The sequence below is a fragment of the Leopardus geoffroyi genome, chromosome B4 (assembly GCF_018350155.1).
Source record: "Leopardus geoffroyi isolate Oge1 chromosome B4, O.geoffroyi_Oge1_pat1.0, whole genome shotgun sequence".
Taxonomy (NCBI): Eukaryota; Metazoa; Chordata; class Mammalia; order Carnivora; family Felidae; genus Leopardus; species Leopardus geoffroyi.
The window spans coordinates 23,520,590-23,536,990 of record NC_059341.1 but is presented as its reverse complement, the minus strand read 5'-3'; the positions used below and the strand labels follow the sequence as shown (position 1 = coordinate 23,536,990).

Sequence of the window (16,401 nt, the reverse complement as noted above, 5' to 3'; positions counted from 1 at the left end):
TGACAACCACTGACCTACTTCTTGTCTCTACCAATTTGCCTATTCTGGACTTTTCACATGAATGTAATCATGCGATATATGATCTTTCATGACTGTTTTCTTTCACTTAGCATGTTTTCAAGATTCATCCATGTTGTAGTGTATCAGTACTTCACTCCTTTTTATTGACAAAAAAATTTGCCATTTTATGGATGTACCACATTTTATTTATTCATCCATCAACGGATGAACAGTTGGGTTGTTTCCGTTTTTTGGCTATTATGAATATGCTGTTATCAACACTTGTGTGAACATTTTTGTGTATACAAAGGTTTTATTTTTGTTATTAGTTTCAGCTGTACAATATAATGATTCAACAGTTCTATATTCTTCTCAGTGCTCATCAAGGTTAAATGTACCCTTAATCCTCTTTATCTATTCCACCCAGGTACCTCCGTTCTGGAAACCACGAGGTTGTTTTGTGTGTGTACACACACACACATACACACACACACGCACGCACACACCACATCTTCTTTATCTATTCATCTCCAGATGGACACTTAAATTGCTTCCATATCTTTGCTATTGTAAATAATGCTTCAATAAACATAAAGGTGCATGTATTTTTTTTGAATTACTGTTTTTGTTTTTGGGGGGTAAATATCCAGTAGTGAAATTACTGGATCATAATGATAATTCTATTTTTAATATTTTTGAGGAACATCAATACTGTTTTCCACAGAGGCTGTACCGGCTTGCATCCCCACCAATAGTTCATGAGGTATTCTATTTTCTCCACATCCTTGCCACTGCTTGCTATTTCTTGTGTTTTTGATTTTAGTCATTTTAGACATATGTTTTCAATTCTCCTGGGTATACACCTAGGACTGGAATTATTGGCATATCATAACTCTATGTTTAATTTTTTCAGGGACCGCTACACTGTTTATATTCCCAATAGCAATGAATGAGAGTTTCAATTTCTCCACATCCTAAACAACACTTGTTATTGTCTTTTTTATTTTTATCTATGCTAGCATGTGCTATAGGCTTGATTGGAATTTTCCTAATAACTAATGTTATTGAGCATTTTCATATGCTTATTGGCCATTTGCATATCTTCTTTGGAGAAATTTCTATTCAGATCACTTGGTCCATTTTTGAATACTGTTGTCCTTTTATTATTTATATGTTCTGAGTACTAGTATAGTCTGTAAATATTTTCTGCTATTCTAGGGGTTGTCTTTTTACCTTTTTGATGATGTCCTTTGATGCACAAAAGTTTTCAATTTTGATGAAGTCCAATTTATTTATTTTTTCCTTTTGTCATGTATACTTCTGATGCTGTATCTAAGAAACCTTGCCTAACCCAGAATCATGAAGATTTATGCCTATGTTTTCTTCTAAAAAATGTTTCTTAGTTTTGGGCCTTATATTTAGGTGTATAACCCATTTTAAATTATTTTTTTATTTGGTATATTAACCCCCATTTTTTAAGTTTATTTACTTATTTTGAGAGAGAGAGAAAGAGAGAGAGAGAGAACAAGTGGGAGAGGGGCAGAGATAGAGGGAGAAAGACAGAATCCCAAGCAAGCTCTATGCTCTCAGTGTGGAGCCTGATACGGGGCTTGAACTCACAAACCCGTGAGATCATAACCTGAGCCGAAACCAAGAGTTGGACGCTTAACTGACTGAGCCACCCAGGCGCCCCAACCCCAATTTTATAGAGGAAGAAACTAGTTGAAGTGAGGCTAAGCAATTTTCCCAAAGTATAATGGCATTCAAGGGGCTGGACAGGATTCAAGTACAAGCAATGTTACTCTAGAGTCTGCACACTCACCCACAATATTATGCTACTTCTACATTGCACACAATGTCTTTCTCTTTTGTCAAAATAGATATAAATTTTTAGATTATAAGTTGTTTATTCTTTATACTATAGTGGGTAGGCAATGCAATGGGAAACTTGTAAGAGAGGCATCAGTATTACTTCAAAAGTAATGATCAGTTTTCTGCTTTATGCAAAAAAATGCTGTAAAGACACAAGAGAACTTTAAAAAGCAAAGCCAATATCTACATGTTATAAACATGCCATCTTTACACTGGAAATGGTTTACTGCTTTCACAATTCTCTTCCTTTTGGTAACTGAAATCAGAAGAGAAAAGTTCACCAAATGTTTCCTTTCTTCAGTATACTAGATCTGTATTCACTGACTATATTAACCTATATCATTTCCTAAAAATATTCCCCCTTATATTATGTCACATTCTGTGAAAACTGATTCTTCAAAAAGTGACCATCCTAAAACTACATAACATCTAATTTATTTACTACAACTAGTTTGTAGCTATAGAAATGTCACTAAATGATACACGAAGATATCCATTCTCATGAAAACCTTATAAAGTAGCATTTCATATGACGACCCAGAGAAGTTTGAAAGGTTAGTAACTTTGGAAATGTTAAGTAACATTAACATAGATCAAGACATTGGTCCATCAAGAACTATCTCAGTGCTCAACATCGCTCCTCATCAGGGAAATACAAATCAAAACCACACTCAGATATCACCTCACGCCAGTCAGAGTGGCCAAAATGAACAAATCAGGAGACTATAGATGCTGGAGAGGATGTGGAGAAATGGGAACCCTCTTGCACTGTTGGTGGGAATGCAAACTGGTGCAGCCACTCTGGAAAACAGTGTGGAGGTTCCTCAAAAAATTAAAAATAGACCTACCCTATGACCCAGCAATAGCACTGCTAGGAATTTACCCAAGGGATACAGGAGTACTGATGCATAGGGGCACTTGTACCCCAATGTTTAGAGCAGCACTCTCGACAATAGCCAAATTTGTGGAAAAAGCCTAAATGTCCATCAACTGATGAATGGATAAAGAAATTGTGGTTTATATACACAATGGAGTACTACGTGGCAATGAGAAAGAATGAAATATGGCCCTTTGTAGCCACGTGGATGGAACTGGAGAGTGTGATGCTAAGTGAAATAAGCCATACAGAGAAAGACAGATACCATATGTTTTCACTCTTATGTGGATCCTGAGAAACTTAACAGAAACCCATGGGGGAGGGGAAGGAAAAAAAAAGAGGTTAGAGTGGGAGAGAGCCAAAGCATAAGAGACTCTTAAAAACTGAGAACAAACTGAGGGTTGATGGGGGGATGGGAGGGAGGGAAGGGTAGGTGATGGGCATTGAAGAAGGCATCTTTTGGGATGAGCACTGGATGTTATATGGAAACCAATTTGACAATAAATTTCATATATTATAAAAAAAGAACTATCTCAGATTTCTTAATATCCAATATAATATTCTACCCATTATATATCATTAACTCCATTTAGCACAGCAATCATTAATGATTATAATCAATTAAAATTTGTAAAGAACTGTTATCCCCTGTGCAAATGAATTACACTACATAGAGAGATTTCAGAGTAGTTTATTAAATAGACCTTTTAATTCTACCTGCTCTGCCAGGGATAGGTTTTTTAAAAAAAGGATTGTTATCTAGGTAACAGTGGTTAGATATTTCTCAACTCCACTTGCCTGCTTCTTTATTACATATACACTTTAACACATATTTTGTTGCAAAAGAAAAACAAGTATTGGTTAAATGAAGAGCATTTTGCCCATTTGCACTTTCTGGCTAACTTAAAGCCTGATTTTAATTTGTGTTGTATGCTTCTGTTAATGAAACTGTCTATTTAAAATAACTATTAAAGTCTATAACATTAACATAATGGACACCTTCTCCTAGAATCTCAATAGAGGGTTTTCTTTTATTATGTTAACTTGAGGTCTTGTAATAGATGCCATTCACAGAGAGTTGTTTTATTTTTTTTATTTTTTATTTTTAAAAATTAAAAAAAAAATTTTTTTTAAACGTTTATTTATTTTTGAGACAGAGAGAGAGCATGAACAGGGGAGGGTCAGAGAAAGAGGGAGACACAGAATCTGAAACAGGCTCCAGGCTCTGAGCTGTCAGCACAGAGCCCGACATGGGGCTTGAACCCACAGACTGTGAGATCATGACCTGAGCCAAAGTTGGTTGCTCAACCGACTGAGCCACCCAGGTGCCCCGAGAGTTGTTTTATTTTTAAAATTTCTAATGCGAACACTTTATGCTTCCAGTAAGCTTGGTTATCTAAACCAATCTGTATAACTTTGCTAACACGAAGGGGTCATTTGAATTTGGAAAAGCTGGAAACTTTAGACTTTGTGTTTTTTTTTTTCTCTCAATACAACAAATAAGCTTCTGAAAGAAACAGAACCACAAATTCTGACAACAACACTGGCTACATATAATTCATTGGGTGACCAACTGAAGACAATTTCCCAGAAATGTTTACCCTGGACATTTTAGCATTTCCTCCACCCCTAAGAAGCATACAAATGTTTATACTATTCTTTGATTTCTCAGAACAGAACCAAAGGGCAGCCTCGCTCAAAAGTCATATAAGCCCTTTGTAGGATAATGTGCTCAAAAATAGTCGTCCATTTCCCAATGGTTAAGAGAAATAAAAATGAAATATAACAAATACCAAAAAGCTTTCTAGATATGAAAAAATTAACAATACATTGGCTACTAGCAAAATAAGTTCTTCTAGAAGCCAAAGAGATAGAAAAGAGAGTTCTTCAAGGCAATAAAGTACTGAGGCTCCACACTAAATTGGGGGAAGCATTCTGTAGAAGAAAATGTTATAATAAGGTTCCATATTTTTAAACCCTACTTCTCTTAGGAAGTTAAAGAATGTAACGTTCATACTCTGGTCTAATTATATGGGAATAGGAAGACTTCTGCCAAACAGAGAGGCAACTGGGGCTTGGAAAAACTCAATTTGTTTGAAAAAAGAAGTGGTCACTTCGTAATAAAAAGGAAGTACATAACCAGGGTACCTGGGTTTACCTTTGCTTTGCGAAAGTGGTAGACCACGAGCATGCTAACGAAGTCGAGCAGCATACACAGGGCTTGGAAGGAGATGATAGCAAGTCGCAAATACTTATCCTCCTGGACAAAGCAAGGGCTGTCATCAGCACAGTAGGGGCAGCCCTCTCTGCAGGGTAGGCAGACATGGGCTTCTTCTGACACATCTTTTGCACTTCCTGCCAAAGGGTGATCCGGATCCCTTCCTGAAAGTTCCAAATAAAACCACAGTGTCATTGCACCTCTGAGATAGGTGAGATTGAGTACACATAACACATCCTCACCTCTCCATTCCTTATCCCTTTTATTAAAGACTTTTTAGCAAGCTTCTTGCTAGGGGAGAGAGTTACTTTGCTTTTAGACTCAAACAAAATTTTTTTTTATCACTTTGATTTAAAAATGTCATTCAGAGTAACTGAGAAAAATCAGCAAAAGTGTAACTAAAATTCCTCAATGGCAAAGAAGAGTTTTCTGTTATATCATTATCTACCAATCACCAAATGATACTTCCTATGGCACAAATCATATTCCATAAGTATTTGTTAAAGAATTAACCAGAAGGAAGGAGAAGAAAGTTCTCTCTTTCCTGAACCAAGTCATACCCAACACTTTTGGAACTTCTTGACCTAGATGGCACAGAATCCAAAATGAGGCTTTGATTGCTCCTTACTTCAGCAGGGATCTCATCTACTAAGTTCATTAGGTCTAAATTGGATAAAATGGCACTTAACCGACAGTTGTTCAGTGTGTAATTGCCTAATGATGGTGCATCCTTTGCCCAGAGTATAATCCATACTTACAGGCTATCATGTAATTTTCCACTTTGTCTACTCATAGGACATTTCTCCACTATTAACTAACTGCCACTATTGACCCTCCCTTTACTTTTAGATTCTTATTCTCAGTTATCAAACTTAATTTAGCTCTGAAGCTCAATAGGTAAAGATTTTAATTGTTGAGTTGAGTTTAACATTGACAAATATCCAATTAATAACATAAACTAAAAAAAAATATTTCCAACTCCGAACTCAATATGAAAGACATTAGGGAATATATACCTGGTTTAGTATATAATATAGCCACCCAGTTTAGTGTATAACACAACCACCCTGTTCAGTATGTAACACAACCTTGATAGATTGAGGAATCTGAGAAAGAGGTTGTTCTGATTAAAATAGCATTTTAATAATATAAAGTTTAATAGAAAGTCTTTATAACTTTCAACTCTTGTTGAAGAAGGTTCATATTCTTTCTAAAATGTATTTGTCTGCTTTCATTCCTTAATATATAAAATAGAAAAAACATAATTGAGTATTTCTTGATAATTCAGTATACAATGCTGTTTAAGAGTGACTATTCTGTTACACAGTGAAAAGTATATGAATTTAGGTATCCAGAAGATATGGTTCCCATTCCTAGGCAGCTCTGAGATATTAGGCAACTCACTTGACCACTTTGGGTCTTGGTTTACTTATGTACAAAATGTGAATTGCTATGGGGATTAAATGAGTTAATGTATATAAATCAGAGTGCCTATTTTAACTTCTTCAAATATTGAAGATGCAAAGAGGAAGTAGAAATCGTTGGTGCCTTAAAGAAAATTACTATTGTTCAAAAACAAGAAAGTTAGAAGCTTCGAAGAGCTGAGGTAAGGAGGAAGTAAATGGGAATGATAATCTCCATTTTAGAGAAGCTAACTTTGAGGTCCAACTCATTGTCCAAGAGTAATACACAACAAGAAGTGAACAATAATATAAGACTGGGGTGTGGGAGAAGGATCAGAATCAGAGAAAGAACCTACAGAGAGCTCTGGGAGTGGATAAGACAATAATTAGGTAATGTAAAGACGGAGAATAGATATGTGCAAATTTTTACAATTTCATAAAAGAAAACAGATTTATTGGAACATACTGGAATGCGATCAAAGATGATGACTGAGGAAAGGCTATGAGGCAAAATGACTGTTTTATCCTTCGTTGACCTTTAAGATGGTGGTTCCCAAGGAACAATAAAGACTGGAACTAGGTTGTTGGGGCTTAAGGAATAAATATGTGATAAAATAGAATATTATTTCAATAAATGCTCCTTTGAATGAAAAAAAAGCCAGAAAAGTTCATAGTTAACAGGAATAATGATGAAGTAAAAAAAAGGATGTTGGTTTTGTGTTTTGTTTTCTTCTATTACAGGTAAGTTCTGTAAAAGGAGGCACTGGAAAGACTGGTAAGGATAGGATGGGAGGATTGGATGTAATCAAAAGCGCAGTTGGAGAAATTAACTGTAAGAATAACTGATGGCTTTTCTCATCATCAAAGGAAAGAAGTAGAGATGGATTAAAGATTTTTTTATTTTTATTTTTTTATAGAGAGGAGAATCAGTTGAAACCTGTTCTGAAATACAGACCAAAGAAAATGTGGAAGTCAATTGTGTAGTCTTATACTTGTGAACAACTCAGGTAGAATTGGTGTTGAGAAAGAAGAAAGCCGGTCTTGAGGATGAACACAGGAAAGATTCGAGCAGCACTATTATACAAGATGACTACTTGGATCACTTCGCAGAAAAAGAATCCATTTAGAATAAGATGGTATGATTTACTAGGAGATCTAGTCAAACCAGTTTTTTTCTTATTTTCTACAATTACCAGTAGCATAGAAACTACTTCGGAGACAGAGCAGTTAAGGAGAGAGAATAAAGAAAGGATTGTGACAGCGGCATTTTAGGGAAGGAGGAAAAGCCAATACAAGGCTGTGTGATGGACCTACAGCCTTCACTCCTTCAAGGTGGCTGGTGCTCAATCCTCCAGAGACCTCCTGAGTCTGAGCCAATCTAAGGGATGAAAGAGGAAAACATTTCTTCATCATTGATCTTAATTGATCAAGGGTAGCCTTCAGAGTCATCAACTCTTGTACATTTTTGGTTGTGCACTCATAACTTTGGAGCAGATTCCTGCATCTTGTGCCATGACTCTAGTGATGCCCTAGAGTAGAACAGAAACTTAAAAGTGTGGTATGAAGTTCCAAGCTGAGGCAAAATATAATACAACTGTATTTATGCAAAGCTCTTCAAGGCTTTCAGGAAACAGAGCAATGACTGGAGTAAGAGGTAGGGCCAAGTGGCATTTGAAGGTATTAAAAACAGGTATCTAATATAGATAAAAACTTGAGGAATGATAGGGCACACATATCAAAAGCTACAAAGTACAAAAGTGTAGGATACTAAGAAAACAATAACTTAATTAACTCTGAGTGCAAACTGGATAGTCACGTGAATGAAGCCAGAAAGTGTTATTGTACTGAATAAGATAAAGAAAGTTGTCAAAGATTTAGATGGTCTGATGATGGTGACAAAAATGTCAAGACTGCTAATGACAAATTTGGAAGACAGAGGTCAGGATTCCCCCTTCTGACCAAGATGGAAGAATACGGATGGAATTTACCTTCATATCAGAAACAATAAAAAGAATAGAGAAAATATTAAAGTTATGGTTTTATAGACTGGACATCTGGTAACAAGGGACAGTAATTCCTAACAAGTGCAAATGCCCTTCAATAAACCAAACTCTATAAATAGAATCACAACAAAAATTAAATTAGTAAAAAAAGAAAGTATCTATGGAAAGTCTTTATTTTGTGAAATAGCCCTTCTTAATCCACTCTTTGCTTATTGCTTTAGCTAAACAGGCAGAAATTTTCTCATTTAAGTTTAAGAAGCTCTCAGCTGTCTATCAGCCAAGAAGTGTATACTATTTACTTTCTATACATATTAAACTTGAAACTTCACCCATATCTAATGGCATAATTCTCCCAGGTGGTATGAGATATAGCACCTGAATTACTCAAATAAGAAAAATACAATTGACCCTGAACAACATCGGTTTGAACCTCATGGTCCACTTATGCATGGATTTTTTTCAATAAATATATTGGAAAATTTTGGGAGAATGTTGACAATTTGAAAAAACTTGCAGATAAAAAAAAACTTGCAGATAAACTGTATAGCCTAGAAATATTGACAAATTAAAGAAAAAGTTGCATATGTAATGAATGCATAAATATATGTAGACACCAGTCTATTTGAACATTTACTATCATAAAATATACACAAATATATTACAAAATTTAACATTTAGGGTGCTTGGGTGGTTCAGTCAGTTAAGCATCCGACTTTGGCTCAGGCCATGATCTCACGGTCCATGAGTTTGCGTCCTGTGCTGGGCTCTGTGCTGACAGCTCAGAGCCTGGAGCCTTCTTCGGATTCTCTGTCTGCCTCTCTCTCTGCTCCTCCCCCACTCTCGCTCTGACTCTCTCTCTCTCAAAAATAAACATTAAAAGAAATTTAAAAATTTTTTAGCATCAAAATGTGCATATATTTACAGACAACACATGAAACCATCCCACAGTGGAGAGAAATGTAAACAAATGTAAAGATGCATTATTAAATCATAAGTGCTTAAAATTAACTGCAGTAATAATTTTGTAGCCACCTCCTGATGCTATTGTGATGAGCTCAAGCATTGCCAGTATCTTCCTAAAACCTCAACTGTTGCTAATCATCTCTGCATGAGCATTTCGTCTCTCCAGTAAATTGTGTAGCACATAAAAAGTGACCTTTCAGGGCTCTCACGTATTTTTTTTTACCTGTGTTTAGGGCAATACCGTAAACCTTGAATAACACCATGAGACTCATACAGAGTGCCACTAGTGATGCTAGAAGTGCCCACAATAAATTTCATATTGAAAAAATAAAAAAATAAAAAAATAAAGTAAAATAAAATAAAATAAAATCTTAAAAAAAAAGAAGTGCCCACAAGAAGCAGAGAAAAGTCATGACGTTACAAGAAAAAATTGAGTTGCTTGATATGCACCGTAGATTGAAGTCTGCAGCTGCAGTTGCCTGCCATTTCAAGATAAAAGAATCCAGAGTAAAAACAATTGAAAAAAGAAAGAAAGAAAGAAAGAAAGAAAGAAAGAAAGAAAGAAAGAAAGAAAGAAAAAAGGAAGGAAGGAAGGAAGGAAGGAAGGAAGGAAGGAAGGAAGGAAGGGAAAAAGGAATTTGTGAAGATGTTGTTGCAGCTATGCCAGCAGGCACATCCTAAAATACATTTCAATCTCATATTGAAAATGCAGCTTTTATGTGGGTGCAGGATTGCTATAAGAAAAGTATACCTACGTACTCTAATATGTTTTGAAAAAAAAGTGAAGTCATTAAAGCAAAAGGAAGGTGAGGGATCTAAAGCTGGAGAACTTAATGCCAGCAAAGGATGGTTTGAGAATTTTAGAAAGAGGTTTGGCTTAAAAAATGTCAAGATAACAGGAGAAACAGCTTTTGCCCATTAAAAGTAGTAGATGAATTCTCAGATGCCTTTAAGAAAACCATCGAGGAGGGGCGCCTGGGTGGCGCAGTCGGTTAAGCGTCCGACTTCAGCCAGGTCACGATCTCGCGGTCTGTGAGTTCGAGCCCCGCGTCAGGCTCTGGGCTGATGGCTCGGAGCCTGGAGCCTGTTTCCGATTCTGTGTCTCCCTCTCTCTCTGCCTCTCCCCCGTTCATGCTCTGTCTCTCTCTGTCCCAAAAATAAATAAACGTTGAAAAAAAAATTAAAAAAAAAAAAAAAAAAGAAAACCATCGAGGAGAAAGGATATCTGCCTGAACAGGTTTTTAATGCAGATGAAAATGCCCTGTTCTGGGGTGGGGGGTTAGGGTGGTTTGGGAAATGCCACAAGAGATGTTTATTAATAAGGAATAGAAGTGAGCACCAGGATTTAAGGCAGAAAAGGATAGGCTAACTCTGCTCTTCTGTGCAAATGCAGTCAGGTTTATGATCAGGACTGCCCTTATCTATACAGCTCCTTGTAGGGAAAAGATAAACACCAGCTGCCAGTCTTTTGGTTGTACAGGAAGGCCTAAACAACAAGAACCCTTTTCTCTGGATTGGTTCCATCGATGCTTTATTCTTGAAGTTAGGAAGTTCTTTTCCAGGAAGGTACTGCCTTTTAAAGTTCTTTTGATATTGGATAATGCCCCTGGCCACCCAGAACCCTATTGACTTCAACAGCAAAGGCGTCAAAGGGTTCTACTTATCCTCAAACACAATGTCTATAATTCAGCCTCTAGATCAGGAGGTCATAAGGATCTTTAAAGCTCATTACATGGTACTCTATGGAAATGATCATCATGGCCATGAAAGAGAACCACAACAGAGAGAATATCATAAAAGTCTATAAGGATTATGCCATTGAAGATGCCATCGTTGTTATAATGAGAGAGCCACAAAAGCCATCAAGCCCCAAAATAAATTCCTGCTGGAAAAAGAATGTGACAAATGTTATACATGACTTCATGGGATTTACAACAGAGCCATGGCAAAAAAATGTGGGGAGGTAAAGAGAAATTTAAGAGTGAATGGATACCATGTCAGAGGAATTAACAGAAGGCCACTTGAGGGAGATTAGTGTGGCCCAAGAAGTGCCAGATGATGAAGAAAAAGAGGAAGAAGAAGCCGTACCAGAAAACAAGTTGACATCACACAATTTGGCAGAAGCGTTCTGATTACTTAAGGACTTCTTTTAACTTCTTTTACTACAAGGACTATTATCTGATACAGGTGCTAAAAGTAACACAAATCATGGTAGAAGGATTGGTACCATATAGAAACAGAGAAGTGAAAAACAGATATATTTGTGTAAAGTGGCAGCAAGTGTGTCTGATTCTCCTGCCTCCCCTTCCCCACCTATGCCCCCACCCCCACCAAGACAGCAAGACCAACCCCTCCCCTTCTTCCTCCACACCCAATTCAACATATAAACAATGAGGATGAAGACCTTTTTGCTGAGCTAGTTCCACTTAATTGACACTAAATAATAACCATGCCATACAGTAACTAAACTTATTTGTTGTATGTGTATGTGTCTTCATGTGAAAATCTAGTAACTGTCAAGCAAGAACTATATGAGACATTTCTGTGTCACCATCATCATCCTCACTTAAGTATTCTTTATATAGAACATCATGTGCAAGACTTATATGGAAGTGGATAACCTATTCTTCCAAAGGCATCCAGTAAGTGATATTTAATATAAAATTAATAATGTGTTAGTTTTCTTACCATTTTATAACTTTGCTTCCAAAGAATTAACATTACGGTAGAGTCTGCCTCTCTCTCTCAATTGGAGAAACTGTGTATGAGCCTATTAAGTGTTTTTTTAATGTAACAATGTTTCCAAGAAAATATTATGAATATGATTATAATACCGTATGCCGTAAACATTTTATATGATTCATCCATTAGCATACAGGGTTGGCTACCATGAAGCAAATGTATTGATTACACTAAATATTACTGCTTCTTTATCACTGCCTGAACTGTAGTATCTATAAATAAATATGAATTTATTTTCCATATTACCTTTTCATTTTTGATGTCTAGTGTTAGTAATACATTTAACATCTACAGTGTTTCGTATTATATAAGAAAGGCGGGGCGCCTGGGTGGCGCAGTCGGTTGAGCTTCCGACTTCAGCCAGGTCACGATCTCGTGGTCCGTGAGTTCGAGCCCCGCACCGGGCTCTGGGCTGATGGCTCAGAGCCTGGAGCCTGTTTCCGATTCTGTGTCTCCCTCTCTCTCTGCCCCTCCCCCGTTCATGCTCTGTCTCTCTCTGTCCCTAAAATAAATAAACGTTGAAAAAAAAAATTTTTTTTTAAAAGAAAGGCAATATTGATGTAGGTAATGACAGATGATTCATCTCAAAAACAAATGTAATAAACTTATAGTACCAATATAGTACACTACTGTAAATGTATTTTCTCTTATCATTTTCTTAATAACATTTTTTCTCTAGCTTGCTTTATTGTAATAATAAATTATAGCACATAATACATATACAAAATATATGTTAATCAACTCTAGTTTTCGTAGGACTTACAGTCAACAGTAGGTTATTAGTAGTTAAGCTCTAGTTGGGGGAGTCAGGAGTCATACGTGGATTTGTGACTGTGCAGGGGGTTTGCACTCCAAATCCCTATGTTGTTTAAGGGTTGACTGCACTGCAAAGTGTTAAGTGCTCTGATTACTTGAGCTTGTTGGTTTTTATAACACAACCATGACAAGCAGTCACAGTCACAGTCACATTTTAACTACATTTGACAAGTTCTTCAGCTTTGTTAAATTTTCCATCATTTTTAACCAATCGAAATTTGAGAGTTTCTCTTTGCCTAGGACCAAATCTGTGGTCCACTTCTAGTAAACGTAGAAAACCTAAGCTTATCCCTAATTTTTTTCATGACCAATATTTTACTCTTGCCCAATTTCCTCATCTTTAATTGTTATTCTGTTGCAAAGTATAATTCTGTAAGGTACTCCAAATCATTTTTGGAATGAGTATGATATAGAAAGCACTGATAAAATAGTACCTCAAGTTTTACAGACTTTGACAGAAACAAATTATTGTTCAATTCAACAACTATTTTCTGAGTGTCAAATGATGTGTCAGGAACTGTTTTACTGGAATAAATCAGTGAACAAAACAAAGATCTCTGTGCCTGTGGAATTTGTGTTCTACTGAGGGAAACAAACACAACCAATCAACATAATGGTAAATAATATTGTATGTAAAACTGAGAAATGCCAAGAGGAAAAAACAAGTACAGCAAGGTCAGGGGCATCAGGTGAGCTAGGGGTGAGAGATGCAATTTTAAATTAGTGGTTAGGGTAGATCTCATTCTTTTTTTTTTTTTAACTTTTTTTAATGTTTATTTATTTTTGAGAGCAAGAGAGAGAGAGACAGAGTATGAACAGGGGAGGGACAGATAGAAAGGGAGACACAGAATCTGAAGCAGGCTCCAGGCTCCAAGCTTTCAGCACAGAGCCCAACGTGGGGCTCAAACTCCCAAACTGTGAGATCATGACCCGAGCCAAAGTTGGACTCTTAACCAACGGAGCCAACCAGGCGGCCCTGGGTAGATCTCATTCTACAAGTGATATCAAAGCAAAGATTTGAAGGAGGTAAGACAGTGATCCATTATGACTTGTGATCGGAGAGAATTCCAGGCAGAGAAAGGAGCCAGTATAAAGAACCTGAGGTGGAACCATACCAGGCACATGTAACAGCAAAGAGGCGAGTGTGGCTAGAGCAGACTGAGTGTGGGGCAGTACAGTGGAAGATGAAGTCAGAGAAGTAACAGGGCCAGATCATAAAGGGCATATGTGGGTCACTTGTAGGGACTTGGATTCTACCTTCAGTCAGATAGCCATGTAGGATTTTGAGTAGGGGAGTGAGAACGATACACCTAATGTAATTATAGGATTACTTTGGTAATGTAGAGGATATAGTGGAGTGGGCAAGGATAAGAAGGAGGGAAATTAGTGAGAAGCTTTGAAGTAATCCATGTGAGACTTAACGGTGGCTGGGACCACAGTGTAACAGTAAAAATTGGCTAGATTCAGATTTTTCTGATGAGTTGGTTATGGTATGAGAGAGAAAGAAAAGAGTCAAAGACGATTCCTATATGTTTGGTGTTAACAAGTGGATGGATGAAGTTACTAACAACCAAGAGAAGAATGCATGTGGAAGTTTTTGGAGAAGGCCGTAAGTTCAAACTTGACATTTCAGTTTGCAGATGCCTACCAGAGACCCTGGTAGTGATGTGAAGTCTGGAGTTTGGAAGAAAGGTCTGCATTGAAGATACAGACACAAAGGTCATGGGCATATAGATAGAATTTACAGCCAAAAGACTGGGTCAGATTACCAAGGGAATGAGTATAGATAGAGACAACTCCTGGGGTCCTCCAATATTAATGTCAAACAAAATTCTTAGTCAGGCAAAACTTTCCCTGGCTCTGACTCAAATTTTAAAGGCTACTGCATTATTTCTTTCTATAATTGTAAATTCAAAAAGCTTTAAAAGAAGAACAGCCAACCAGCAGACAAATATTTTCTCTGTGCTTAAATGTGACTTACCACCATCAAAAAGTTAAAGCTGCTTTGGTTTGGGTTTCCCAAAGGCAGAGCCTGAGATAAGTACCTGAATATAAGGTAGCTGATTTGGGACCCAGAAAACAAGAGTGAAGGATGAGCTAGAAACAGGAAAGAAAGGAAAGGCAATGAAAAGTATTGAATTGGATAACACCATGGAGAATGAATCTTCCTGGGAGGACCATTAAAACTGCAAAAAGCACTCCTCAGATTTGTCTCTCCAAAGGATGGGAGAGGCTGGCCCATTTTTGTAGCAACCAACAATCCCACTGGTTGATAGCTATTCCCAGGGGACTTCAATTTCTCTGCACTCCTGGATAAGTGCTTAGCAAGCTTAGGGGGCATCAGAGAAAGCCCTGAGGCCAAAAAAGGGAAGAAATTCTGTGGGCATTTGAGGTAAGGTACTGGCAGCATGTCCTGTAACTATCATAGTAGCTAAAATATGAAGTGGGTCAAGCGTATGTGATACAGGGTGGGAAAAAAACCCCCACAAACCAACAAACAACAACAACAAAACCCAAAACCCAAAACCCAAAACCCAAAAACAAAAACAAACTACAATAGCTTCTAGGTTCCAAAGTCAGCTGTTTCTGGTGTCACTCATATAGAAAAGAATTTGAATGGTACCCCTCTAGATTTGAACAACATGCTTAACCAGAAGCTGGACATAGAGAGATGAACAAGCTTGGAGCCTGGCAGGTCACACAGATGATTCTAATTATGCTATTAAATACTTTCCTATACATTCACAAAGTAATTTACTCTGCAGAAGTAGCTTATCTTTGCCTGTGGTCCTTTTCTTTTCTTTATAATACTATGTCTCTATCAATTTGTTGAAGATTGTACAGAATACAATTAATTACTCCCAATTAAAACTATTTTATTTAAAGAGTAGAACCCTCTCCAGTTCACTCTTTGTTATGTAGATTTTAACTGAATTGAAATATGGTGAGATGCCCTAATAAAATGGATTGATCAAACTACCCAAAGCGGATTTTTAAGACCTGGAGGCCCAATAAGCTTAAATCACGATCAGAGGAACAACCTTACTTTCACATTAGCAAAAAAATAACAAAACAGTTTCTCGTTTCAGATTTTGCCGAATTCAACAACTCAGATTTGTAGGGTACTGTCACAGGCTCACATAAGACACTCTGTAACATTCTAAACGTTTGGGTGTAAGATCAGTTATTTGTTTCCTCTCTGTAAGACATATCCAAGGATTTTTTTAAAAATGGAAAAAGAAAAACTCTCTTTTGCAATTAATAATGTGGTACATTTGTTGTCAGAGCTTGGAAAGATGGCAGAGGAGGAGGACCCTGACCTCTCCTCATCCCATATGGGGAAGTAGATGTCATCCACATCCAAGTCAATAAACCGGAGAGTGATCTGAAGACTGGTGGAACAAACTCCACAACTAAATATAGAGAAGAAGATGCATCTGAAAGGATAAGAAGGTCAGAAAGGTGGAGGGAGGTTGCCTACAGGAGGGAAGAAGCTGTGATGAAGGA

General features: G+C 37.0%; 1 protein-coding gene across 1 annotated transcript in view; it reads right to left on the bottom strand.

The window, feature by feature from the left end:
• The window catches only part of GPR158 (G protein-coupled receptor 158), a 426,697-nt gene that overhangs the window by 192,254 nt on the left and 218,042 nt on the right, over positions 1-16,401 (bottom strand). Inside the window, exon 4 of the mRNA XM_045462585.1 lies at positions 4,908-5,131. Within this exon, the coding sequence (XP_045318541.1) occupies positions 4,908-5,131 (224 nt within the window). The remainder of the gene's footprint in view (positions 1-4,907; positions 5,132-16,401) is intronic.